Source organism: Vulpes lagopus, chromosome 9 (genome assembly GCF_018345385.1).
Source record: "Vulpes lagopus strain Blue_001 chromosome 9, ASM1834538v1, whole genome shotgun sequence".
Taxonomy (NCBI): Eukaryota; Metazoa; Chordata; class Mammalia; order Carnivora; family Canidae; genus Vulpes; species Vulpes lagopus.
The window spans coordinates 2,382,630-2,407,788 of record NC_054832.1 but is presented as its reverse complement, the minus strand read 5'-3'; the positions used below and the strand labels follow the sequence as shown (position 1 = coordinate 2,407,788).

Sequence of the window (25,159 nt, the reverse complement as noted above, 5' to 3'; positions counted from 1 at the left end):
CTGGGGCAGGAGCCCGGGGGGCTGCCCCTTTAGGAGTGGGGGGCAGCTGTGGCAGCTGTGTGCATGGGAGTGTGAGGAGGGCTTGGAGCCCCTCAGGGGACACCCAGACGCGTCCGTGGCTGGTTTTCCAAGGCTGCAGCTCCGGGGCCGGGGCCAGAGGGAGCTTCAGAGGTCAGTGGGCGCCCACGGCACGGGGTACGGAGGGTCCAGGCTGAGCCCTGGGGGTGGTGCCGTTAGACGTGGGGAGCGAGGAGGAGAGCTGGGGAGCACGGCGCCAGGATGCCCAGAGGAGTGTCCAGTTGCCCCTCCGGACACTCCTCTGCCTTCAGGGGGCACAGGTTCCACAGGGCACATGCGCACGAGCAAGAAAGGACGCCAGACATGGAGCCCGGCGCTATCACGTTTGGCAGCTGCCAGGTGGGGCACAGGCCCAGTCCCCGTCCCAGCCTGGCTTCCAGCCTGCCCCCAGGGCTGCCCCCCACACTGCAGGCCGGCCTCGGGGAGTGGGTCCGGGAAGAGCAGGGCGGCCCCGCGCGGTGGCCTGTGTCCCCACCCCAGCCACCCTGTGCCCCGTCCCTTGAGGTCCGGCCCTGCGTCACCTGTCGAATCGCCCTGGGTGTGTGAGCAAAGCCCCCAGCGTGAGGCGTCAGCTTGGACCAAGCACGGTTCTGAGCCAAACGCAGTGTCAAGGGACAGAGTCCCACTCGGCCGGAGGCCCCGGTGGCATCAGCGCAAATGCCAGCTGGCTTGTCGTGTCACCCCCAGATGTGCCACTGAAGAGCAGCGATCTCGGCCAGAGTGACGACAGCTTCAGGAGAAGGGGACCTCAAGGCAGAGTAGCGCTTCGTCCCTTCTGGGGCGACTCTGGGAAGGGGGTCCCCGGGGCACCTAGGGTGTCAGCGTGCCTGGGATCGGGGCTCCGGGGAGACGGTGTTCGGCCGACGTGGGCGTTCCCGGGGGGATAAGCGGCCCCTGCAGGGCCCTGAAATCTGGAACCACCCGCAGCCTGGGACGCCCGGCTGTGTGTGGCCTGACACCACGCAGCCCCAGACCCCCCGGACGCGGAGGCCCTCGAGTGTGAGCCCGGCCATGCAGGTTCCGAGGCCGTGACCCCTCAGCCTCACCTCAGCACCGCCCGTCTCCCCCTGCACATCCCTCTGCTGCCTTTTTTTATTTTTTTAAAGATTTTGCTCACTTATTCACGGGAGACAGAGACACAGGCAGAGAGAGAAGCCGCTTCCTCGATCCCAGGACCCCGGGGTCACGCCCCGAGCCCAAGGCAGACGCTCAGCCGCTGAGCCCCCGCGGGCCCCTGCCAACGGACTGTGGCAGCACGCACGCGGCGTCACGTTCCCCGTCCTACCCATTCCCGCGTGCACAGTTCGGCAGAACCAAGTGCATCTCACGTCCGGCCCTGGAAGACTGTCCCCGGTCAACACCACGCCCCTCCCCTGGCCCCTGGTGCCACCATCGGGCTCCGTCCGCGTGCGCGTGGCAGCCCAGGGTCCTCCGAGGAGCGGAGCCTCGTGCCGCGTGGGCTTCCGGGTCGGGCCGTTCTCACGGGGTGTGTGCACGTGAGGACACGGCTCAGCCCTGTCGTGCCAGGGTCAGGAGGGCCTCTCGAGTCGCAGCATCGTGTGGGTGGCCCACGTTTTCCTGATCCCCACATCCGTGGACAGACACCGGGGTGGCTTCCGCGTCCTGGCTCCCGGGAAGGAGGCTGCTGTGCGCACGGCGTGCACACCTGCCCCGAGGCTCCTGCCCGGAGGGGGCTGCTGCGTCCCACGGTGACCCTGTGTTTGACATGTTGAGGAGCTGTCGCTGCACCGTCCTTCACCCCCGCAGCGGGGGCTGTGTTGGGAGGTGGCCGTCCTCCCGCATGCGAGGGTCTCTCGTGTCGCCAGTGTCCGCCCCCTCGGCTGCAGGTGTGGGTGAGTGCCTGGAGCCCGCCGTGGGCTCCGAGCTGGGCGTCCTGGGCAGCATTCGTCTGACCCTCCGATGCCTCGGCCGCCGTCCACTGCCGTCCCCAGTAACACCAGGAGGAAACGAGCCTCCGGCTTCTCTTTTCGGCTAAGAGTCCAGATGCCCTTTCGGGAGTCTCCGGGTCACATGGGAGCCGCAGGAGGGCCGCCCTGAGTCTCCCCCACTGGGACACTGTCCACTCTGGCCACCCATCCCCAGTGCCCATCAGACCCTGCCACTCGCTCTGCACAGAGCCCTCCGTGGCTCCCCAGTGTCCCGGTGTGCAGCTGACTTCGAGGCCTCCTTCCTCTCCCCTCCGTCCTGTCCCCTCCGCCAGGCAGGGAGCTCAGCCATCACTCAGGTCTCGGCTCGGAACTGGGTCCTCGGGGACCGCATGACAGGTGGCACGCTCTGGGTCATCCTCTGTGGAGGCGGTGACTCTCCTCCCTTGGGGCCTTCTCCGCGGTGTCACCTGTCCATCTGTCCATCTGTCACTGGGCTGTCATTGACCCCATCTGCCTTTCTCCGGGGCTCTGTGCTCCCAGGCAGAGGGACCCATCTCTGGTGACCAGTGTGGTCTGGGACCTGGTGAGCGCCTGTGGAAGTGAAAGTGCCAACGGTGGAGCACACGGTGGCCCCTAGCAAATGCTGACGAAGATGACCGTCCGCCAGTCCTCCTCCTTCTCTTCCTCCACGAGCTGGAGGGAACACGGAGCGGGGCCAGGTGAGCCAGGAGAAGACGCTAGGTCAGGGCGGGGCTGCGGGGGTCCCCAGGGTGGTAAGAGCGGACGGGCTGGGATAGTGCCACGTGGGCCCCTCCCTGCGGGTCCCGGGGCCCCTGAGACCACGACGTACCGACGGGGCAGATGGACAACTGGGGCTGGGGTCGTGCAATCGAACCTTTCACCTTAACCGAGGCCCAGAGGAGCGTCGGCCCCTTGTCCAGGACAGAGGCTGCCCAGCCCACTGCCCCTCCCAGCCGTGTGGGCAGGGACCAGCCCATCACACGGAGAGCTCGTGGGGGAGGCTAGGACGAGGGCTTAGATCGCACACCCAGGCCCGGACAGCATAGCATTACTGATGGCTTCTTAGTTCCTCCTCAACTGCCAAAATCCAGGACTGTGAACCATGTTTTAAATTTAAATTTAAAAAAATTAATTTAATAAATTTAAAAGATTAAAAATTTTAATTTAATTTGATAAATTTAAATTTTAAAAAAAACTTTAAACTTAAAGCTTTACGTTAATTTTCATTTATTTATTTTTAAAGCTTTCAGTTTAAAAGACAAGTAATGTCTCCTTCTTTATTCAGAAGGAGATGAGAAGCAAAAGGGAAGCACCAGGCTCTGCTGGAAACTGACGTTCGAGGTGAGCTTCCCGGCAGCCAGGGCCAAAAGGACGACGTGTTGGTCGTACTTGTAAGTGGTCCAAGAGAATGTCTTTGAAATAAGGAGCAATCAGATGCCCCGTGAGAATGGGAGAGAGTCAACGCACGATGGAGACACGAAAGGAGCAGCCCCCGTGTGGGGCAGGGTGGACGTTGGCTGGGGGAGGACCCAGCTGAGAACTGACCGAAGCAGTTACAGTGTCTAAAGAAAGGGGCTTTGGTCGTCAGAGATGTGAAGGAAATGAAGGGTTGGCAGTGCTTTTGCAGCCCCGCCAGGGGGAGGCCGCCGTGCCCACACCCCCACTTGCTGGTCCCACCCAGCTCCGCAGGGTGCCAGGGACCTCAGCGCCCTAGGAGTAGCCTGAGCCTACCCCGAGGCCCACTGGGCTGCCACCCGGCGCTCTGCACCACCCCACGCGGCGGGGCACCTGCAAGCCAGGCGGCCTCTCTGCAGTGGGCGCCCAGATCCGCTCCTTGGCCGTGTCTCCCTCGATGGTATCCCAGCTGCCCGGCATCAGAGCCTGGATGGCAGCGACCCACCTGGGTGACAAGGCCCTCTGAGGCCCTGGGAGCGGCTGCCCACCCCCCGCCACCCCCGGCTGTCTGCGGGCATCGCTGCTGGTCGGCCTGTCCTTCCTGTGGGCCCCTTTGGGTTCCTCTCCGGGCAAGGTGGGGGCCAGGAGCTCCACGCGCCCCTGTGGTCCAGGCGATCGGCTCAGGGGTGAGCATGTGATCTGAGACAGGCCAGTCAGAGCCAGTGGACTACCCCTGGGGCCACCCTGTCCTCCCTGGAGGGGACTCACGGGAGAGAGGCCAGGCAGCCGAGCTGGGGGCAGGAGGGGCGGCTGCTGCTTGAGCGGCCCCAGCCAGCCTGCCTGAGGGGGCTGCCCAGGAGCCCCGGGGGGCCGGTGGACAGCCTCGCTTCTGGGGGAGCCCCAGGGGGCCGGGGGTCACCCCCGCTCTCTGGGGGAGCCCCAGGGGGAGGGGAGGACACCCCAGCTCTCTGGGGGAGCCCTTTCTGCAGGGTGCTGATAACAGTTGCTAGGTGGTGCTGGCCTTGGAGGGGAACAGCAGAATGGGAGCAGGACCCCTATGTTAGAGAAGGTGTTTGGAGAGACTCGCAGTAGGTGAGGAAACCGGGGAAGAGCAATCCAGGAAGAGGGAGCAGGAAGTACAAAGGCCCTGAGGCAGGAGCAGACAGTGTGGGTGAGGGGTGTGTGGCAGGAAATGAGGTCCTGGGGGCAATGGGAAGCCAGAGGGAGAGGGGTCTCTGGGCGGCCACTGAAAGGATCCGGCTTTTTCTGAATTAAGTGGGGAGGGGCAGGGGGGCTTGAGGCTGTGGACACGTTTTGAAGAGGGGAGCTGGGCTGCAGGGGGAGGGTGGGTGAGCAGGGTGGGGTGAGGGGGGCAGGGCAGGAGAGCAGGGGCTGGCCGGGCCGGTGGAGCCGCCTCCCAGCTCCCTCCTCGCCGTCGCGGTCCCACGTACGTTCTGGGAGGAGAACGTTTTATTAGCTTATTAGGGAAGATTCATGCATTTTGCATGGTTGATCTGAATTAAAAAGGAACTGTAGCGCACATTCGGATTCAGAGGCAATAGGAGAAGAGGTGACATTTTTCCAGGGACGTGCTCGGGGAGAGCTGTTCAAAGTGACAAACTGCGCGAGGCACATCATGATACAAACAAGTGAACAGTCGCCCCGCGGCTTTCAAAGAGCAGCTTGTTGGCTTTCCCAGGACGTGCCCGGCGAGGGAGGGCCAGGCAGGCCGCCTCGGGGCCGGGGGCAGGGGCGGCGCGTGGACGCTCCTCCGCGGTCCCGGCCGTGCTGTGCAGGGGCACGGGGTGCGAGCGTACCGGGTCGGGGCAGTGGCCAGGGGCCCGGGGGCCTCCGCGGGGCCGTTCCCGGCTCGAGCCCAGCCGCGGGCATGCTGCGTGTCCCGGGGAACCCTCTGACCCTGAGCCTCGGTGTCCTTAGGCGTACGGTGGGCAAGACAACGTCCCTCTCACAGAATTCCTGCAAGGACCACAGTCGGGAGGACGCGGTGCTGGTGTGGGCGGGTGGCAGTGCTGTCCTGTGAGGTCCCCACATGCCAGCAGGCTCTGGGTATCTGTGCTGCCAAGTGGCTGGGGTAGCCCAGAAACGGCCCTGTGCCTGCCCTGTCCCCTCCGTGCTGCCGGCTGCACTGGCCACGGTGGTGTTTGGGGCTGAACCACGTCCCCCGAAAGCTATACCCGAGTCCTAACGCCCGACGTGTGGACGTGACCTTATTTGGAAACGTCTTTGCGGCTGGACTGGAGTTAGGATGAGGCCAGTAGGGGGGCCCTAGTCCAGCACGACCCGAGTCCTTGGAGGAAAGGGAAACCGGGACAGAGACACGCAGGGGAGCTCACCAGGGGAGGAGGGGGGTGAGGGGGGGGGAGCTCGTCTGCAGGCCAGGGAGCACGGAGACCAGGGTGTGCCAGGAGGGGAGGAGGCAGGGGTCCTCCCGCGTAGGCTCCAGAGGGAGCGTGGCCCGCCTCCCTGAGCCACCTGCCCCTGCCGCAGAGCACCCCTGGCCTTACCTGTGCGGGCTGGGCATGGCCTCTGGGGCCTCAGGGCCAGGCTCCGGGGGTGGGTGCGGCTCCCGGGGCAGGTGTGGCTCCTGGGGTGGGTGCGGCTCCTGGGGCAGGTGTGGCTCCTGGGGCAGGTGCAATTCCTGGGGCAGGTGCGGCTCCCCAGGCAGGTGTGGCTCCTGGAGCAGGTGTGGTTCCCGGGGCAGGTGGGGCTCCTGGGGCAGGTGCACCTCCTGGGGCAGGTGCGTTTCCTGGGGCAGGTGCGGCTCCCGGGTCAGGTGCGGCTCCCGGGTCAGGTGCAGCTCCAGGGTGTAGTGCAGCTGGGCGAGCAGGGCCAGGAGGAGCTGCGGGAAGGCCTCCTGCACGGCCTTCTTGAACTCCCGCGCAAACTGCAGCTCATGCAGCATGTTCATGGCCTGTGGGGGGCAGGGGCACGGCTGACCTGTCTGTCCCTCCCGCCCCAGCCTCCAGGACCGTGGCCCTATCTCTGGGTGTCCCTCCGGCCCCCTCCCTGTGCCTTCCGACCCGGCATGTCCTGGACACCTCCCCCGCGGCCCCCTCCCAGGCTGCCACCCCTGCGTCCCGCCCCTGCTCTGCGGCCCTGGAGGATTGGCCGGGTGGGCCTCTACCCCTGTTGGCCCCGGAAGGCAGAGCTACCGGACAGCGGCCCCGAGGCGCCCTGTGCCCCTCGGAGCATTCGGTGCAGAACGTTCTTGGGGTGTGGCGGCACACAGTGGAGGCCCCCTGCTGACCCCATGCTGCTGTATGGTTTCTGAGAGGAAGGGCCCGCATCAGCCCGGGGCTGGGGGTGTCCGGGAGGAGCAGGGGCTGGACACACAGAGGGCACTTGGCCTCTGCATCCACATTCCGCCATCACACACCGTGCTCAGGCCGCAGGTGTCTGGGGGGCCCCGGATGGAGAGGGGCCGTGGGGAGCTCTGGGCTGCTGCGTGGGGGGTGGCTTTTGGGGTGGGGGGTGTCTCAGCCTGGAAAAACACGGGGTTGGGCCACTTGCAGCTGCCTCGTCACAGTCCACCAAGGGCAGGTGTGGCCGGCTCAGGAATGAGCCCCCTGTTCCCGTGGCCCCATGAGGAGGGAAGCTGGCTTGGGGGGCTCCTCTGGGAGCGCGGGGGCTGCAGGAGGCAGCGTCTCAGATGCCTCCCAGATCTACAACCCCAGACCCCAAATGTGGACAGAGGGCCCCACCGTTGTCCCCACAGCCGTCCTCTGCCTGAACCTGCCTCCCGAAGGCCCTGTGCTCCGAGGCCACCCATGGGGAGTCCTGCCTCCCGGGTGCGCACAGGACAGGGTGGCTTCCATGGCCCGGGCCCGGGGCCGCCCCTCCCTGGGGACAGCAGTGGCCAGAAGGGCCGTGCACACGTGAAGCCAGCCCCCACTCCGTGGCAGCGGGGGCGGTGTCGGGGGTCGTGGCAGAGACTCACAGCGAGCGAGCGCGGGCAGGGCTTGTCCTTGGGCTGGGGGCCGCCGTCTCGGGGCCCGGGGGGCAGGGGCCGCTCCTGCAGCCAGGCCAGCAGCACGGCCAGTACCTGGCGGCTCACGGGCTGCTCGGCCCCCAGGGCCCTCCACAAGCGGAAGGCGTGGCTGTGGGCAAAGAGGAGTCGTGAGGGGGCCGCAGGGGCCGGGGGAGGGGGATGGGTCCTGCGTGGGACCCTGGCCGCGGGGGGCCTGTGGGTGAGGGTGGGCGGCGGGGACCCGGGGGACACCAGTAGACGGCGGGCCAGCCGCCCTGCTCCGTGCTCCGGAGGCCCCTGCTTCCAGGGTCCGTCCTACAGGCTCCCTGCACCCCAGTGACAGACCCTGACTCCATCACCCAGTGGCTCCAAGGTCCTTACAGGACAAGTCCAGCTGAGCCCTGCCCTCTGCCCTCTGCCCTCCCGTCCTGCCTCGGGCCTCCATGGGGCCGTTGCCCCTGTGCCGGTCCCAGCGAACTCCCTCCACACCTGGCCTGTGCCCGCTCCGCACACCTGCCCGGAGGCCCACCCTGGCCGCCTCCTCCTAGCCTGGGTTTGCTGGGGTCCAGCTCCCTGGTCCACCCGGGTTGGGGGGGGGGTGGCGTCCACCTGTATGCGCAGAGCTTCACAGTCTCCTCATGCTCCTTTTGCAGGTGGGGAAACTGAGGAATGATCGGGCCCTCCACTGACTGGTGAGCTGGGGCTGGAGGCCAGGTGTGGTCTGGGTGTGTTCTGGGGCCTTCCCACCTGGTCCACGGGCATGGGCCTGGGGGTCTTGGGGGCTCCCGAGGTGTCAGTGACCCTGACGGCCCTGTTTCCTGTGCTAGGTGGTTGTCGGGCCCCAGTGCTGGGTGCAAGGGGCTGGAGGGGCAGGGGTGCCCCTGGAGGTGGGGGGGGGTCACAGTGGGGACCTGGGTAAGCCCCCACCCCCGCTCCAGCAAGGACCCTGGGCCGGGTGGGCATGACAGCTCCGAGGACTCTGACATCGTTGTCACAAGGACCCAGGCACCAGTCCCTGCTCTGCGGGACCCTGGGGGCGTCTCTGGGGTGGGGCCTGCCTCAGGAGGCTTAGGTGACCTGCTAATGCAGGAGCACGGGCGCCCAGCGTGCACTGTCACATGCGGGCAGTGAGCTTGGGGACAGAGCAGTGACAGGACCGGTAAAGTCCTTGCCTGCGTGGGAGTGACCCCTACGGCCCCACAGCCAGCAAACAGGGTGCGTCAGACTAAGTGCATCGGGTGGAGGAGGGGTGTGGGGGGGGAGGGGGACAGCAGGAGGGCGCATCTGGCTGTGGTCAGGTTTTCGGGGACGGCTGGGAGGCCTGCACCCGGAAGGGATGGCAGCCAAGACCCAAGGGCGTGAGGGGGAGCCATGCTTCTCTGGGGCTGGGGGGAACCTTCTGGCCCCAGCACAGAGCTGATTTGGGTGTGCCCGGGCCCGGCAGGGTGGCAGCCTGCTCCGGGTGGAGAGACAGGGTCTGGGAGAGGAGGACCATGAGATGGCGGGGCCAGGTGCTGACCTTGACACCACTGGGAAGGTGTCGCCTGGACTTTGAATGGGGGGCCTCCGAGGGTCGGCAGCAGAGGAGGGATGTGGTCCGACTGATTTCTAAAGCCTCCACGCCGCCGCTGGGAGGGATGGGGGTGCCGGGAAACAGCCAGGGACTCCACGTGCACTGGCCATGTCCCGACTTGGGGGGGTGCAGGGCTGGAGGGGATGGGGCGGGGGTGGCCAGCTGAGGTGTAGGGTTCCTGGAGGAGGGGCCTGGGTGTGGACAGGGGAGTCAAGGTGGCCCCTAGGGCTTTGGCTTGAGAAGCTGGGCTGATGGCATCACTGCGGGGAAGCCCACAAAGAGGACAGTTTCAGGGGAAGGTCAGCGGGGATGGGGTGTCCAGGGGGGTCCAGTGTGGGATGCTTCCCGGACATCCAGGTGCGGCCGTCGGGCAGGGCTGAGCACTCAGGAGGCGTCTGCTTGGGGACACTTAAAGCCATGGGAATGGAAGTGGCCATCAGGGGGGTGGGTGTAGCTGAAGGGAGCTCTGGGGACCAAGCCCGGTGGCCCTGTGCTGAGAGATGCGGAGACAGGAGGGACCAGCAAAGAGGCCGAGCTGGACCGGCCAGGTGGTGGGAGGGGAGCCGGGCGGGTGTGGGCTTCTGGGAGCCAAGTCAAGAAGGTGTTCCCGGGGGAGACAGTGGTTGCCACGAAAAGACAGAGGAACCCGAAACGCATATCGCCGAGGACTAGAAGCCAGCCCGAAAGCCTACATGCTGCACGGCTCCAAGTCCATGACCTTCTGGAAACGGCAAAACCATGGAAACGGTAAAAGGCGGGTGGCTGCCAGGGGTCGGGGGGACGGAAGGTTTTTCCGGCAGCGATGCTACCCTGCAGGACACGTGACGGTGGCCCCACATCACTGCACATTGTCCAGGCCCACGGGACGAACAGCGCCAGGAGTGAGCCCTGCTGGGTGTGGGGCCTCAGTTAACGACGATGCACCAGTATGGGCCCACGCAGGGTGTGAGCAGAGGAGGAAAGTGGCCGGGACGGGGCATGCTCTGCCTAAGTCCTCTACAAGTATCAAACTGCTCCAAAAGCAAAAACTTATTAAACATCAACAACAATGAAAAAGGGCTGGGAAGAGCCACGTGACGCAGTCCCGAGGAAGTGAAGCTGGTGCTGCTGGATTTGTACTACGACAGACGACCTGCATCTAAAAATTTGTGTTAACAACAGGAAGTCAGGAAACAAGTCTCCAAAGACTACAGGCACCACCACCACGCTCTTCAGTGAAATTGCAAAAACTACAAGAACATGTTTTTAGGAATACGTTTAGCCACAATGAAGTGAAAAAGAAGGGAAAGGGATGACGAGCGTTGGGTGGGTGGGTGGGGGTGGGCTGGGGGCCGGGGACTGGTGGTCCTCCCCGCTGTCCCTGTCCTTCGCTGGAGGTCATGACCCGGATCCCAGCCTTCGTGCAGGTGGCGGCCTCGCCGGCGTGCATTCGATCACTGGAATGAATGAGCACCGTAAGAGCCAAACTAAGGCAGGCCACGCATGCAGTGATGATGGACAGCTTGACACGCCAAGGCTCATGCCCACGCCGCTGGCGTGCAGCTGAGTCGTCGTCAAAAGGTAAAAGAGAAACACGGGAAAAAAGAAAGAAAACTTGGCAAGCCGAGCATAAGGTCACGTAGGAATGTGAAATGCCACACTCGGAGGGCAGCCGAGGCAGCGTCGGGGAAGGAGGAGCGGGAAAGCCCTTCTCTATCTGGTGCAGAGAAGCTGCAGGATGTCACAGGAATTGGGACCTTGAGTGTGAGCACGGGGATGGGCCAGCGACAGACCACGGCCTGCAGGTGCTCGGCTGGGAGGGAGGGAGCATCCGGGCTGCAGGCCTGTCACTGAGCGATGCTGGCGGTTCCACAGAACTGCAGCCCGACCTCATGTCCGCAGCCACCTCCCTTATGGGTCGGCTGGAGACCTGCGTTTGAAAGGCAATCACCAGAACTTTTTTCGTGTAAGATCGTGGATGCGAGTGATTGAACCTGAAACTCCTTTTTATCAAAAAGCACATCCGGGGAGCGAAAAGACAAGCTGCAGAGTGCGAGGAGATGCTTTTAACACAATCGACAGAGGCCTTGAATCCAGATCACATAAAGGATTCCCGGGAATTGATAAGAAAAAGAGGGGACAACCCAATAGGAAAATGGGTCGGATGCTCCAACAGATCCCCAAAGGAGATACTCAGATGGCCAAAAAAAAAAAAAAAAAAAAAAAGCAGATGAAAAGATGTTCAGGGATCCCTGGGTGGCGCAGCGGTTTAGCGCCTGTCTTCGGCCGAGGGCGCGGTCCTGGAGACCTGGGATCGAATCCCACATCGGGCTCCCGGTGCATGGAGCCTGCTTCTCCCTCTGCCTGTGTCTCTGCCTCTCTCTCTCTCTGTGTGTGACTATCATAAATAAATAAAAAATAAAAAAAAATAAAAAAAAATAAACTATTCACAAATAGTGGATATCAATTAAAAAAAAAAAAGATGTTCAGCTTCATTATTTAATTAGGAACGTGCAGATGAATGTCACTGTGCGATTCATACCACCAGGTTGCTAACGTTTTGATGAGTTGCTAGGAAGTTGGGGCTAAGGGTGGATGAAGATGTGAAGCAACAAGAACGTCCCCCCCAAAATCCCTGGCAGAGTGTGAGGTGGCAGGAACATTCTGGAAAACGATTTGATGCGCCTGTTGAAGTTGGGTACATGCAGGGCTTTGTGGTGCAGACGTTTGCGTCCTAGACACACATACACACGCGCGGGCACACGCGTGCTGGAGACGGAGTGCTGATGTGCATCGGGATGCCCAGGAGCAAGTGGGTGCGGTCCTTAGCCACATCCCCAAGCAGGGGACAACCCAAGTGTCCGTCTGCGGCAGAAAGGGTAATGGGCATTCACGAGATACCAAACAGCAACAAAAGCAAATGAACTCCGACTCTGTGTAACATCGGAATGAATCGTAAACGTGTTGTCGAGGGGAAAAGGCACATACCGAAATTACAGTGGAAGGCTACGTAGCTACACAATTCTGTTCACAGTGTCAGGACACGCCACATTGTTTCCGGTGCTTCTAAAAAAGAAAAATTCTTCCAGGTGGGGATCTACGTCCATCACAGAGGTGGGCCCCCAAGGGCTGCATGTCCAGCGTCAGGATGATGGAAACCAACCCAACTGTCCGCAGAAGGAAACAGCCAGGAAGCCCGCCGGCCTCACTGGGAGAATCGGAATCACAAAACCTGTTCCAGGGTCTGCGTTCACACCAGCAGTGAGGCTCAAAGAAAGCCTCAGGCATAGACTTTTAAATCTGAAGTGGTTCCAGGCTGACAGCGTCCCCGGGTAACTGTGAGTCCAGGTGTCGGGCACACTCGACGACGATGTAAGATGCATTTCCATCTCATCGATGCTCAAACGTGAAAAATGTGCTTCTTAGAAGGGAGGAAATAGGGTATAAATTGCAACGTGGACCGAGGTGAACCACAGCCTCCTGGGCAGCTGGAGACAACTGTGGCCTCCAGGGTCCCCACCCCTGAAAGACAACGTGGAGCAAGAGGGAGGAGAAGTAAAACTGCATGGAAACTGTGAGGATGCCCAAACTCAACACTACTGAGAGCAAACAAGATAAAAGTCCCAGAGTCGAGCCCACTCACCGCCAGGACGGTGAAATCCATCCCCAGCCTGAAAAGAGAGAAGAGCATGACCACGGGGAAAGGGACTGGGCAGCCTCCAAGGTACACAGCTCTGGGGAGAGAAATAGGGGAAAAAGAACCAGGTGCCTTTGGAGATTGGGTGGTGAAAGGGACCATGCAAGAGAAGGAAAATGTAAAACTCTATGGGAGAAAAGAGAACAACAACAACAAAAAAAACCAAAAAAAAAGAAAAAAAGAAAAAAAACCAAAACAACCCCCGAACAGGAGGACGTATGACCCTTTCACTTGCTGCCTAGACAAAGAATCAACTGAATTCTCTGGACTCTGCTCTCCTAACAGAAGAGGGTGCCATTGAACGTGAAATCCTATAAAACACTCCAACAGCGTTTTATAGGAATAGGAACAAAATGAACAGATCCACCGAGTTATTGCAAAACAACAACAACCCAGAAAAAAAAATATAATCAGTGTACGACAAAAGAGGAACAGCTCCCGTCCAAAGCAGCCATGGTGCAGACAATGCCGTGAGGCTAATACCCCGGATGGTGCTCCTCCTGCTACAGCAGCACAAGAAACAGGCAGACCCACCTTGAATTATAACTTCCAAAAAAAAAAAAAAAAGGAAAAAAAAACCTCAACAAACCTCAGCAAAGAAAGGAAAAGAGGGTTTGAGTGAGTTCAGGAAAGAGGCAGAAGAAAGGACAAAATTATCTCAGAAGTGGAAAAAAATGCAAGATGCCCAAGAGGGACAGGACGTTCGCTAAGGGGCATTGGGGCAAAAGCAGAAACACGACCGTGAAAACTGCAAAAAGGACCAGAGGGAAAGTGTTGGAGGTTGGGGACGGGTGGGAACAGGGTGGCAGGGCCAGTGCCGTGGGGGGAACAGACGTGCTGTTTAAAACTATCACCTAGAGAACTTTCCAGAAGCAACAAGAACACGGGCCCTAAATCTACATATTCTAAGGACCTGCCGGGTCCCTGGGAGGATGAACACAGAATGATCAACTCTGACACATTTCTTAATAAAACTGTTCCATTTCCAAGGTAAGCAAACACCCTCCAAGGTGTCCAGGTGGAAAGACTCTTACAAAGGCAACCATCTAGACAGAGGCAAAAAAACCCCAAACAAACAAAAATCATCATCTGTAGACTTTTCAATACAAAGCAAGGTGACAATTGAGCAGCAATTGAAAAATACTCCATAAAAGAAAGTGCGAACCAAGGATTTTATGTCCAGCCAGGCTGTCCTTCAGGCACAGGATTGCTGCTCCGGAGCAGCGTCTGTCGGAGGCAGGTCTGAGTCCAGGGGCGAGAGGACCAGAGCTTTCAGTGGAGGATGGAGGGTGCTTGTGGGGACCCAGGAGCGACAATGTGGGGCCCTGAGCAGGTGATCGGAGGGCAGACTTCCACCTCGTGAATATGCGCAGCTGAAAATGCAGGAGGAGCAGGGGGCAGGTGGTGATGTGCAGGTGCAGGCCGGTAGGGGTGCCCGAAAAGACCCGATGGATCTGGGATGCCCGGGTGGCTCAGCGGTTGAGCATCTGCCTTCGGCTCAGGTTGTGATCCCAGGGTCCTGGGATCGAATCCCGCATCGGGCTCCCTGCATGGAGCCTGCTTCTCCCTCTGCCTCTCTGTGTCTCATGAATAAATAAATAAAATCTTAAAAAAAAAAAAAAAAAGCAATGGACCAGACAGTGAAAGCTCAAACAAGAACACAAGGGTTGAGGGCATCAAGGTGGATCGGGACACCTACTGCAAAAATACACCTCTTCTTTAATTAAAAAAAAAAAAAAGGATCAAAGAACACACAACCTGTAGAAAAGGAAAATAAGGTAACAGACAAAGCCAGGTGCACACGGCTACGGGACATGATGCCAGAGTGGAGAGTCCACAAACCAGTCGTGTCCACGAACGTGAAAGGAAGGATTTCACTCGCTTATTGAGAGAAACAGACTTGCGGTTTGGATCACAGATCAGAGCCAGGCTCTACGCCGCGTGTAAGACGGGGAGCACGTACCGGGCACGACGGGAGAAGGCGGACGCAAGGCGCTCCTGTCATCCTGAGAACAAAGTGGAACCCAAGCCCCTGCAGCATTAAATGTGACCGGGCCGGGCACCGCTTCACGCTGAAGTCGAGCTTGCTAAGGGAGGTACATGTATGCAGACCCCCGTGCAGCGTAAAAACCACAGGACACGGGAGGGGCCGTGGGGAGAAACGCGCTGGTAACTGATGTGTTCTAGGATGACACAGATCGGGGTGGACGGTCGTCCGGGGAATCTGTGATCTACACCAGACTCCCCACCTGATGCAGAGAGAACTACGCCCTCTTCCTGATGGTGAGGGACGCTGAGAAGGTGGGTGGTGGACTGGAGGCCGTGCAGGGCAGAGGAGATCCAGGCATGGAGAAGTCGGGGTGAGGGAAACCCCAAGATCCAGACGGGGGGTGGTGGGGAGTGAGACGGTGTCTGACCGGGAGGGACACCTTCAAGGACCCAGGGATGATGCAATGCAGGTGCCTGATGGATGCGTAGCTGGGGGGCTAGACTGAGCACCTACCTGGGCTTTGGAGCTGGGATTTTGGGGAGGAAGAGGACCCTGGCCCACCTCCAGACTTGGGGGTCTGAGGAATTCACGAGAAAGCCAGCTCCACCCCCGCCCCCTGCGCCATGAGAGTTACAGGGTGGCCACGGGGGTGGGGGCGGGGCGGGGAGGAAGGGGAGGTCCTTGGAGGATCAGGAAGGATGGCGAGACTTTGGTGTTGGCTGGGGTCTTGCTTGGCGCACACCTTGGGGCCTGGCACCCTCCCCCTGAGGCTACAGGTGAGTGATTGAGGTTGTGGCGGCGGCGGGGGGTTCTGTGGGTGACACCTGTAGGATGGGTGACACCTGCAGGATGGACGGTGAGCGGTGCCTCCCCGGAGCCTGCCTCGGGAGCTGGGCGGTAAATGAATGGGTACGTGGGCTCCCTCCCTGCCCCCAGAGCCCTGGGGGTCCCTGTGAGGGGGCAGGCAGGAGGGCAGAGCTGAGGGCGGAGGGGGGCTGGCACCTGTCCAGGGGTATGGAGAAGTCCAGGAAGGTGGCCACCAGCTCGGGGGTGTGGGTCCGGGCCAGCAGGGTGATGGCGTGCAGAGCCTTTTCCTTGGCTTGGGGGATGCGGACAGAGCAGAGCTGCAAGTGGATGGCCCGGCCCAGGTTGGCAACCTTGCGGGGAGGCGGGGTAGAGGGGAGAGGGCTGGTCTGAGGGGGAGGCCAGGCGCCGCAGGGACGTCTGAGGATGGCACTTCCCTGCCCCACTGCCTGGCCAGGAGGGGGGTCCCAGGCCGAGGGGAGCGAGGCCCCACCCCCGAGGCACCGCGTTCGAGGCGCTCCCACTCTGTCCCAACACAGCCCAGTCCCTGGAAGGCACAGACGCACCAGTTGCACATCTTCCGAGCACAGTGCGAGCTGGCCTGGCCCCCGGGACCACCTCTGGTCCCTCTTGCTCACCCACCCGGGTCCAGTGTTGCCTACCAGGGGGGCTTCCTCATCTGCAGGACTTGGCATGGGTCATCCTGTTTCTGGGGAGGGGCCCGCACCCCACTGGGGGCACATCGTTGCCTTTGCATTACCTACGCTGTCCAGTCCTTATCTGTGTCTATTCCCTCCGTGAGACCGAGAACTTCCAGAAGGGTCTGTGCCTTCTCCTCCCCCATGTCCCACACCAGAGCCTGGAACGGCTGTTCCATCCGTGCACGCGTGCCCCATGGCCCTGCAAACACCACTCGGGGTCCCACCTGCTGGGGCCATTCCTTCCTTCCTTCAGTGGAACCTGTCAGCCCGGGGGGCGGGGGTGTGTGCTGTGTCTCCTGCCTCAGGGGCAAGCTGAGGCCCCCAGAGGCCCGAGCCCCAGGGTGCTGACTGCCGGGCATCCCTCTGCCCCCGCCCGCCCCGGCCCACCCTGAGTGGGCGCCCCAGCCGCTCACGGTCTCCAGCTTGGCCCCGTGCTCCCTGATGGTGGTGAGCAGCATGTCGGCGGCTGCCTGAACGCGGAAGGGGCTGGCGGAGCCCAGGCCTTCGATGGCTGTCCAGATGAGGTCGGTCAGCTCTGCCTTCGTGAGATGCTTCATGACCTCCTGTAGCAGCAGGAGAGGAGGCAGCTGTCACCCGGGCTGAGTCACCTGTGCCCAGGTGTCTGCCTCCTGCCGTCTCATTTCCCTGTCTCCTTGGCTTCAGGCTGCCCGGATCGCTGAGCACCTCCAGACTTCTGAGCCCTGCTCCTCTAGACCCCCACACGTGTACCCCACTTGGCAGGCTGCTTGCCTGCACATGTTTCTGAGCCAACCGGGTTCAGGAAGGGAGAGCGTGATGCCCATCGTAGGGCAGACGCACGGCTCCCTTCCTCACTCAGACCCCGGAGCTTGTCTCCTTTCCACCCCTCCTCACCTCATGGACCTCCTCGTCAGCTAGCCTCTACCCACCTGGGTGCTCCCTGTGCCAGGCTCCTGTCCTCCTCACAGCATTTTAATCAAGAAGAACTGAACTTCAGAGCTGTGAAGGGTCTTCAAGTTCACCGGGACCAACTCTCAGGCCTCAGAGAGGTGCCTGGGCACCCTCACCCCGGCACAGGCTGGGTCCAGAGCCCAGGGCTCCTGTCCCACAGTAGGGCCTCCCCAAGAGCCCGACTGCTCTCTGCCCGTGTTTTCCCAGGAGCAGCTCTAAGTCTAGACCGTGAACTACTCGGGGTAATGAAGAGGGGTTTGGGGAGATGCAATGTGGTGGGTAGGACCCCTGCTCCATGGCTTGGACCACAGTCCCTGAGAGGGAGGGCTGGGCCAGCCTGGGGCTACCCAGGTGGAACCTTCCAGAAAGACTTAGAGCATTGTTGCCCAGCGTGGTAGCCACCAGCCATGTGTAGCTGTTTAAACTTAAGTAAAATTTAAAAACTCCGTTCCTGTTAGCACTAGCCACATTACAAGTGTTCAGTAGCCACAGGTCGCCGGTGGCTACCTTGAATAGTGCAGATAGAAGCACTTTCTCCTCCCAGAAAGTTCTATTGGAAGGCTCTGACGTGGAGCACTTGATAATCAGAGGAAGACAGAAGACTGGTAATGGGGGGCTTGGTAGAAAAGTATAAGGTCTGCAAGCATGTTAAGGATAGTAACATGCTTCTTTGCATGTTAGGATGTTTGTTAAAACGTTTCAAAGTCTGTTAGGATGTTTCTGTTTATATTAGATAAAAAAAATAAGTATTAAATAACATGTTAGAATAGTTATTAGAATAATTACTCTAAAATTTTGTTAAAATGTGAGAACGTTAGGATTATTTGTTGGTTAGAATGTTCAAAGTGATTTTAATGGCATATTTGTAGTTTATAACAACTTTAAAAAATAACCTTAAGCCATTATAAATCTGGTTAGAACATTTGTTACAAGATTACATTTAAAATTGTTTTCTGAAATGTTAAATTTTGGTTAAAGTTCTAGCATTGAGCATATTTGTGAAGAAATGCAACTTGGATTGTTGGTTAGATTCTTAGAACCCAGCAATACTGCAATCTCAGGATTGGTAAATACCCATGAGATGCCTTACTTCAACCCAGGGCATGAATGAATGTGAAATGACATGGTGGTGATGATGGTGGTGATGGTGGTGATGGGGATGATGGGGGTGGTGATGGGGGTGATGGTGGTGATGGTGGTGGTGATGATGATGATGATGGTGGTGGTGATGATGGTGATGATGGTGGTGATGGGGGTGATGGGTGTGGTGATGGGGGTGATGGTGGTGATGGGGTGGTAATGGGGGTGGTGGTGGTGGTGATGGTGGTGATGGTGGTGATGGGGGTGATGGTGGTGGTGATGGGGATGATGGGGGTGGTGATGGGGGTGATGGGGGTGATGGTGGTGGTGATGGTGGTGGTGATGATGGTGGTGATGGGGGTGATGGAGGTGGTGATGGGGGTGATGGTGGTGGTGATGATGGTGGTGATGATGGTGGTGATGGTGGTGATGGTGGTGATGGGAGTGATGGTGGTGGTGATGGGGGTGATGGTGGTGATGGGGGTGATGGTGGTGGTGATGGTGGTGGTGATGATGGTGGTGATGATGGTGGTGATGGTGGTGATGGTGGTGGTGATGGGGGTGGTGATGGGGGTGATGGTGGTGATGGGGGTGATGGTGGTGATGATGGTGGTGATGGGGGTGATGGGGGTGGTGATGGGGTGATGGTGGTGGTGATGGGGTGATGGTGGTGGTGATGGGGTGATGGTGGTGGTGATGGGGGTGATGGGGGTGGTGATGGGGGTGATGGGGTGGTGATGGGGGTGATGGTGGTGATGATGGTGGTGATGGGGGTGATGGTGGTGGTGATGGGGTGATGGGGGTGGTGATGGGGTGATGGTGGTGATGGGGGTGATGGTGGTGATGATGGTGGTGATGGGGGTGATGGTGGTGGTGATGGGGTGATGGGGGTGGTGATGGGGTGATGGTGGTGGTGATGGGGGTGATGGGGGTGGTGATGGGGGTGATGGGGTGGTGATGGGGGTGATGGTGGTGATGATGGTGGTGATGGGGGTGATGGGAGTAATGGTGGTGGTGATGGTGGTGATGGGAGTAATGGTGGTGGTGATGGGGGTGATGGTGGTGGTGATGGTGGTGATGGGAGTGGTGGTGGTAGTGATGGGGGTGATGGGGGTGATGGGGGTGATGGTGGTGATGGTTATGGTGGTAATGATGGTGGTGATGGGGATAATGGTGGTGATGGTTGTGGTAATGCTGGTGGTGATGGGGGTGATGGAGGTGATGGTTATGTGGTGATGGTGGTGATGGTAGAGATATGGTGGTGGCAGTGGTGGTGGTGATGGTGATGAAGACGTAGTGTATCCAAGATCCCAGAGGCAATCAAGGACATACTTAGGGACAGAATCCAGGTCGGGTCTCCGTTCCATACCTTCCACATCCACCATCCCTTGCTCAGCACACCTTCCTGTCCTCTCCTCTCCGTGCCCCTGCCGCCCACGGTGTCTTGTCCGAGGAGAGAGAGCCAGGGCTTAACACCCACTCCCTGTCCTGGGACAGGGCAGGATACAAGAGGCCGACTCAGCCTATCTGAGAGCCTGAGTGTTTAGTGTGGAAAATCTAAAGCCCTGGGGCCCCTTCAGCACGGGCTCCCTCTGAGCTGGTAGCCAGGGAACCCTCCTGCCCAGCCCCACCTCTGCCCCCAGCCCAGGTTCTTTGACATAAACTGAGGCCAAACCAGGCTTACCCATTCTGGGACTGGAAAATTGATATTGGCCTCAGGGCTTTAGATTTTCCATATTAAACTTCTAATCGGCTGTGGCACTGAAAGCTCACTGCAGTTGCAGGGAATGCAGGTGCTGGGTTCAGCCAGGACGGGATCCAGAACTGGCTGGGGCACGTGTAGCGGGCACTTAATGGGTGTTTATCAAATTCTGGCTCTACCACCACGGCCTGCACTGGGCGCTGGCAGGACCCTGCTTCTGGCCCGGAGCGCTCCAGGTCTAACAGGGGGAGACTGACAAGCACCTCGAGGACGCGGGTCCTCCTGGCCACGGGCTCAACACCAGGGCTGGGCCAGCAGAGTCACCGGAGAAATCGTCAACTGACCACCCAGAACAGGAGGCTCCGGGGAACTTGGCTCGTCCCCTCGACACCAGCATCCAGCCCACACTCCGCGCCCTAGCCGCGCTCGTGTTCAGGAGAGAACACACGTCCGATCAGGCACAGAACGTCATAAAGTTATGGGACCTCCCTAGGGTGATGAGGGGGACACTGGGGAATGCTGGGCTCCCCCAGGCTGCCGACCAAGAAGGATCTGGCTGAGGTAGACCAGATGGCAGTGCAAGAGAAGCCGCACGTGCTCTGCCTTCACAGGAGGAGGGCCTGGCTTTCAGAGGATTCACAGAGGCCCCCGGCAAAATGAAAATGAGGACTGTGGGGATATTTCCGCGGAGTGCTGCTCATCCTGCACAAACTCAGACTCAAAGGGAAGGACAGTGTATGGTGCCTCAGAACACCTGCCATGGGAGCCATCCTAAAGCACCATTTACCGGGTCTCCATGGTGGCCAGGACTTCGTGGCACCATTCTACCCATTTTACAGAGGAAGACAGAGGGTCAGAGAGGAGAAGGGGCTTGTAGAGGTCACACAGGTATGAGGGACAGAGCGGGGACTCAAGCCTGGGTTGCTGACCTTAGGGTCTATCCCTGGTTCCTCCCTCCAATTTTCTCTCCCCCAACTCCCCCAACTCCCCAGTCCTAGGCCAAGGGCCAGGGACCTCTCCAAACACTCCCAGTTGATCACCAAAGATACAGGGGAGATCCCAGCCTTGGTTTTAACACTCACACCTGACCCAGGCTCTGACCCCTTGGGTCCAGCTGGAAGCCCTGTCAGAGGGGGTGGCAGTGGGGGTCAGAGCAGAGCGTGGCCACGCCTACCCACCCGAACCTGCCCGCCACCCTAAGGGCTTTGACCTTGATGACTTGGGAGCTGTCAAGCTGGAAGATGCGATCCTTTGGGAATGTCATCTCGGGAGGGGTGGGGGGAGCTGTCTTCTGGTCTCCGCTGTTCCAGACGGGAGCCCCATCCACGGTGGCCAGGGAAAGCTGCTTGGGGGCTTGCGCGTTCACCATCAGAGCTGCCCTGGCTGGCCGGGGGTGGGAGTGGGCAAGGGTGAGCATAGGGCAAAGGTGGACCTGGGGTCTAGGATGGGACAGGCAGGAGTTAGGGTCAGGGTCATTTGGTGTCAGGGTCAGGTTTGTGCCGGTCTGGGGATGGGAGTCCAAGTGGGCCAGGGGTGGGGGACATTTTATAGGGCTGTGGTTGGGGCTAGAGGTAGGTTTGGGAGTGGATCTGGGGTGGGGTGTGTTGGGGGGTGTGGACATGGTCTCAGCTGTGGCTGTGGCTGGGGTGGCAGTGGGCCCACTGGGGCGGCCCTCGGGGGCTCACCTGTCTGGCTTATTAGGAGCTGATACAGGTGGCCCAGCCCTTCCTTGCTGGAGTCCTGGATGGCCCTGTCCGGGTCCTGGCACAAAATCCCCAGCATGCCCACCAGCTGCCCAATCCGCCTGAAGTCCTCTTTTGGCTGTGGTGAGAGACCCGACTCTGAGTCTCCCCCCTGCTGAGCACTCACCCCAGCAAGGCCAGCATCAGGAATCATCCCCTCCAACAGTAGTGGCAGGGCTGGGACTCAGCAATCAGGACCCCAGGCCCAGGCTCTGCACACCCAGCTGGGCGACTACAGTTATCAGCCCAGGGCACACTGGCCAAAGCTTGCCCAAAGAGGTTGCCCCCAAACTTGCAATATTTTGATGCAATATTTAGAAAAATCAAAATGAAGGTAACAGTTCCCGAGGAGCACAGTTTCAAAACTGTAAATACAGATGGTCCGTCCCTGCGCTTCCATGACCTTGCCTCATCTTGCCTCATTCCCCTGGCCCTAACCCCAGTCCTGGTTTCAATAAAATTTTATTTACAACAACAGGCAGCCGGGCTGGTGGCCATTTGCTGAGCGGATTGTTTTAAAACATCACATTAAAGTGTTTATCTTGATTGTGGAGAGCCCTGGCGCCTGGTAGATTTTGTGCCCCAGGTGAGTGACTCCCTGCGGACGGCAGGCCCCATTCTGGTCCCGGCAATTGATTATGAGTAAACTGCAGGCCCTTTTAGGCCCTCTAGAGGGGTCCTCCTCACCCCGGGAATGCCAGAGGAGTGCGTGCAGGGCGCTCTCCCCTGGCAGGGCAACCCCTGCTGCCCGTGCCCGCCGGGCATCAAGCAGAGGAGCTAATTTTCTCACCACCCCACGAGTCTCCCTGAGGAGTGAGCGCTGCTTTGGGCTGAGAAATGCAGAAGTGCTCACTCCCCGAAGGCGCCCACATTCGCTGAAGCCAAGGGTTATAGTGGCAGGTGGCAGTTAGGCTGTGAAGCAGGACAGGCCGAGGGTCACGACGGGTGGAGGGTCGTGGTGGACCGAGGCCGTGCCCGCGGTCACTGCTGCCCCCGGACTGGGGCGGGGCTGCACCTCATCTGATCCCCAGTGTACCCCTCTGAGGACTCACATCCTCCCGTTTCAGGGGCGGGAAGCAGGCTCAGGGGGTGCAAGAACCTGCCCAAGACTTCGGGGAGCGGGGGCAGGAGCCCAGCGTCCTGGGTCAGGGGTCCGGGTTCTGGGCCCAGAGCCCAGCTGGCAGGACTTGAGCAGAGGGCCCCCCTGTCCAGGGTCCCTGAACCCCACGAGCCTGCCAGGCTCCGGGAGGAGGGCGGCCCGGCTGGGGCAGCGGAGGGCGCTGGGGCTGCGTGGGGCCGCGTGGGGCCGGTACTCACGTCCAGGGAGTGGCTGTGGCTCAGGAATCTGAGGAGGGCGGTGCTGTGGTCCACAGCCCGCTGCCGCTCCTGAGCCTTCTCCGACCCCAGCCAGGGGTACAGGTGCTGCGGGGAGGGGCAGGTGAGGGAGGGGGTGCTGCGGCCTGCAGCCCTGCCCGGGCCCCTGCCCCGCCCAGGCCTCGGCTCAGGCCCCGCCCACCAATCTCGGCCCCGCCCACCACACCAGGCCTCGGCTCAGGCCCCGCCCACCGATCCCGGCCCCGCCCACCGCCCCCAGGCCTCGGCTCAGGCCCCGCCCACCCTCGGATAACCCCGCCCCCGTCCGCCACGCTCAATGCCCCGCCCACAGGCCCCGGCCCCGCCCACCACCCCCAGGCCTCGGCTCAGGCCCCGCCCACCCTCGGATAATCCCCGTCCCCGTTCGCCACGCTCCATGCCCCGCCCAGGCCTCGGCTCAGGCCCCGCCCACCGTCCCCAGGCCTCGGCTCAGGCCCCGCCCACCCTCGGATAATCCCCGCCCCCACCCGCCACGCTCCATGCCCCGCCCACCGGGCCCGGCCCCGCCCACCACCCCCAGGCCTCGGCTCAGGCCCCGCCCACCGACCCCGCCCCGCCCACCGCCCCCAGGCCTCGGCTCAGGCCCCGCCCACCCTCGGATAATCCCCGCCCCCACCCGCCACGCCCCCTGCCCTGCCCTCTGGTCCCTCTGCTCCGCCTCCGGGGTCCTGTGCTTCCCATCCCCCCTGCCCCTGGCGCCAGAGGACGACTCACTCCCTGCCCAAAGCCCTTGGAGGCTCCTGGCTTTTAACCCGCTTTGCGACACGCACCCCGTTTCCAAACAATGGTTTTCTGTGCACCCCGTGAATGCACAGAATTACAGGGCAATGCCAGCAGGTATATGGAGCAGTTTCAAGCCCGATGTGAGCCTCCTTGTACAAGCGACAGATGATTCCAGTTAGTGATCCTCAAGTCGGATGTGCTGTGCCCCAGCAGTGTCCTGTGACCCCCCTGCCACTCCCGGCACTGGCACTGCCCTGGTTTGTGGCCAACATTTCCAGGGGAGGGACACTGTCGCAGTGGGCGGTGAGCGAAAATGCAGGTATTTACCCCCAGCCCGGCTCTGTGCACCTGCTTGAGCAGAGCCACCGACTCCCCTTACTGCCCCAGGCCCCCAGGCTGGGTGGCGTCTGGCCCTGCTGACTTAACCGAACCCGCACCCACCTGGCCCCCACCTGAGCACCCTCCTCATGCTCCAGCCGTGCAGAGTTCTCCCCATTCTGTGCTGTGCTCACACGTGTCTCACCGTTGGCCCCGCCACGCCCTCTGCCTGCTGGGTCCTTCCCTTCCCTTCCCTTCCCTTCCCTTCCCTTCCCTTCCCTTCCCTTCCCTTCCCTTCCCTTCCCTTCCCTTCCCTTCCCTTCCCGTGACCTCCTCGGTCCAGTGTCCCCTCTCTGATTCCTCCCTTCCCCCTGGACTGTCCCTGCCTGTTGACTGATCTCCCTCCTCTCAAGGTGAGCACCCTGTAGGGCAGTGAGAGAGTGGGGGTGTCGCTTGTGAGCCCCCTCCTCACAGCTGGAGACATGGCTGCAGAACAAGTTCTCTGGGAGGGAGGGCAGGTCCCAGCCAGGGGCAGGGCCTGTTTCCTCATCAGCTCCCTGTATGTGCAGCACTCGAGGCCCACCTAGCGCCCAGTGCACCTGCTGTACCGCCCTCAGTCCTCCAAGCCACTGCGATCCCTGAAGGTGGACAGCCCTCGAGCCTCCGCGTTCCTGGACTCCCCTAACCCACCCCAAGTTGAGGCCCTACCTCCTCTGGGACATCTTCCTTTGTCCATCCTCTGCCCTGCCTGGGCCGCCCCACCCCCTGCCCGGTGCCAGCTGGTCCTCACCGACAGCAGTAAGTGCAGCTCGTCGGTCGTGGGGCTCTGCATGATGAAGCTCTGCAGCAACTGGTCCAGGGCGCTTGAGGTCTTGTTGTAGAGGGTCTGTGTGGGGACGTGGGGCAGGTCAGGTGGCCGCCAAGCCCCAGCTGCGATGGAGCACCAAGGCCTGCGGCGCTCGCTTCTCAGTGAGAGTGGTTCCCATTCCTGCACACTCCGAGGCGGGCTGCACCCCCTGGGCGTTCACACCATGTCCAGGCAGGCCCCGGTCACACTCCCCGCTCGGAAGCTGGGGAGATCGGGTGGGGGGCATTCTGGGTCAGACCTGCCCGAGGTCTGGTTCCTCAGGGGCCCAGGTCAGTTCATTCCCAGCAGGGCTGGCTCCTCGGGCAGG

The 25,159-nt window shown here is 60.9% G+C and overlaps 1 protein-coding gene across 1 annotated transcript in view; it reads right to left on the bottom strand.

Annotated features, from left to right (window-relative positions):
- The window catches only part of LOC121499000 (maestro heat-like repeat family member 5), a 75,541-nt gene that overhangs the window by 11,653 nt on the left and 38,729 nt on the right, over positions 1-25,159 (bottom strand). The window contains 9 exon segments of the mRNA XM_041769440.1: positions 6,182-6,315; positions 7,342-7,501; positions 15,613-15,767; positions 16,529-16,678; positions 21,038-21,210; positions 21,513-21,648; positions 22,887-22,991; positions 24,775-24,870; positions 24,929-25,054. Of these exon segments, the coding sequence (XP_041625374.1) occupies positions 6,182-6,315; positions 7,342-7,501; positions 15,613-15,767; positions 16,529-16,678; positions 21,038-21,210; positions 21,513-21,648; positions 22,887-22,991; positions 24,775-24,870; positions 24,929-25,054 (1,235 nt within the window).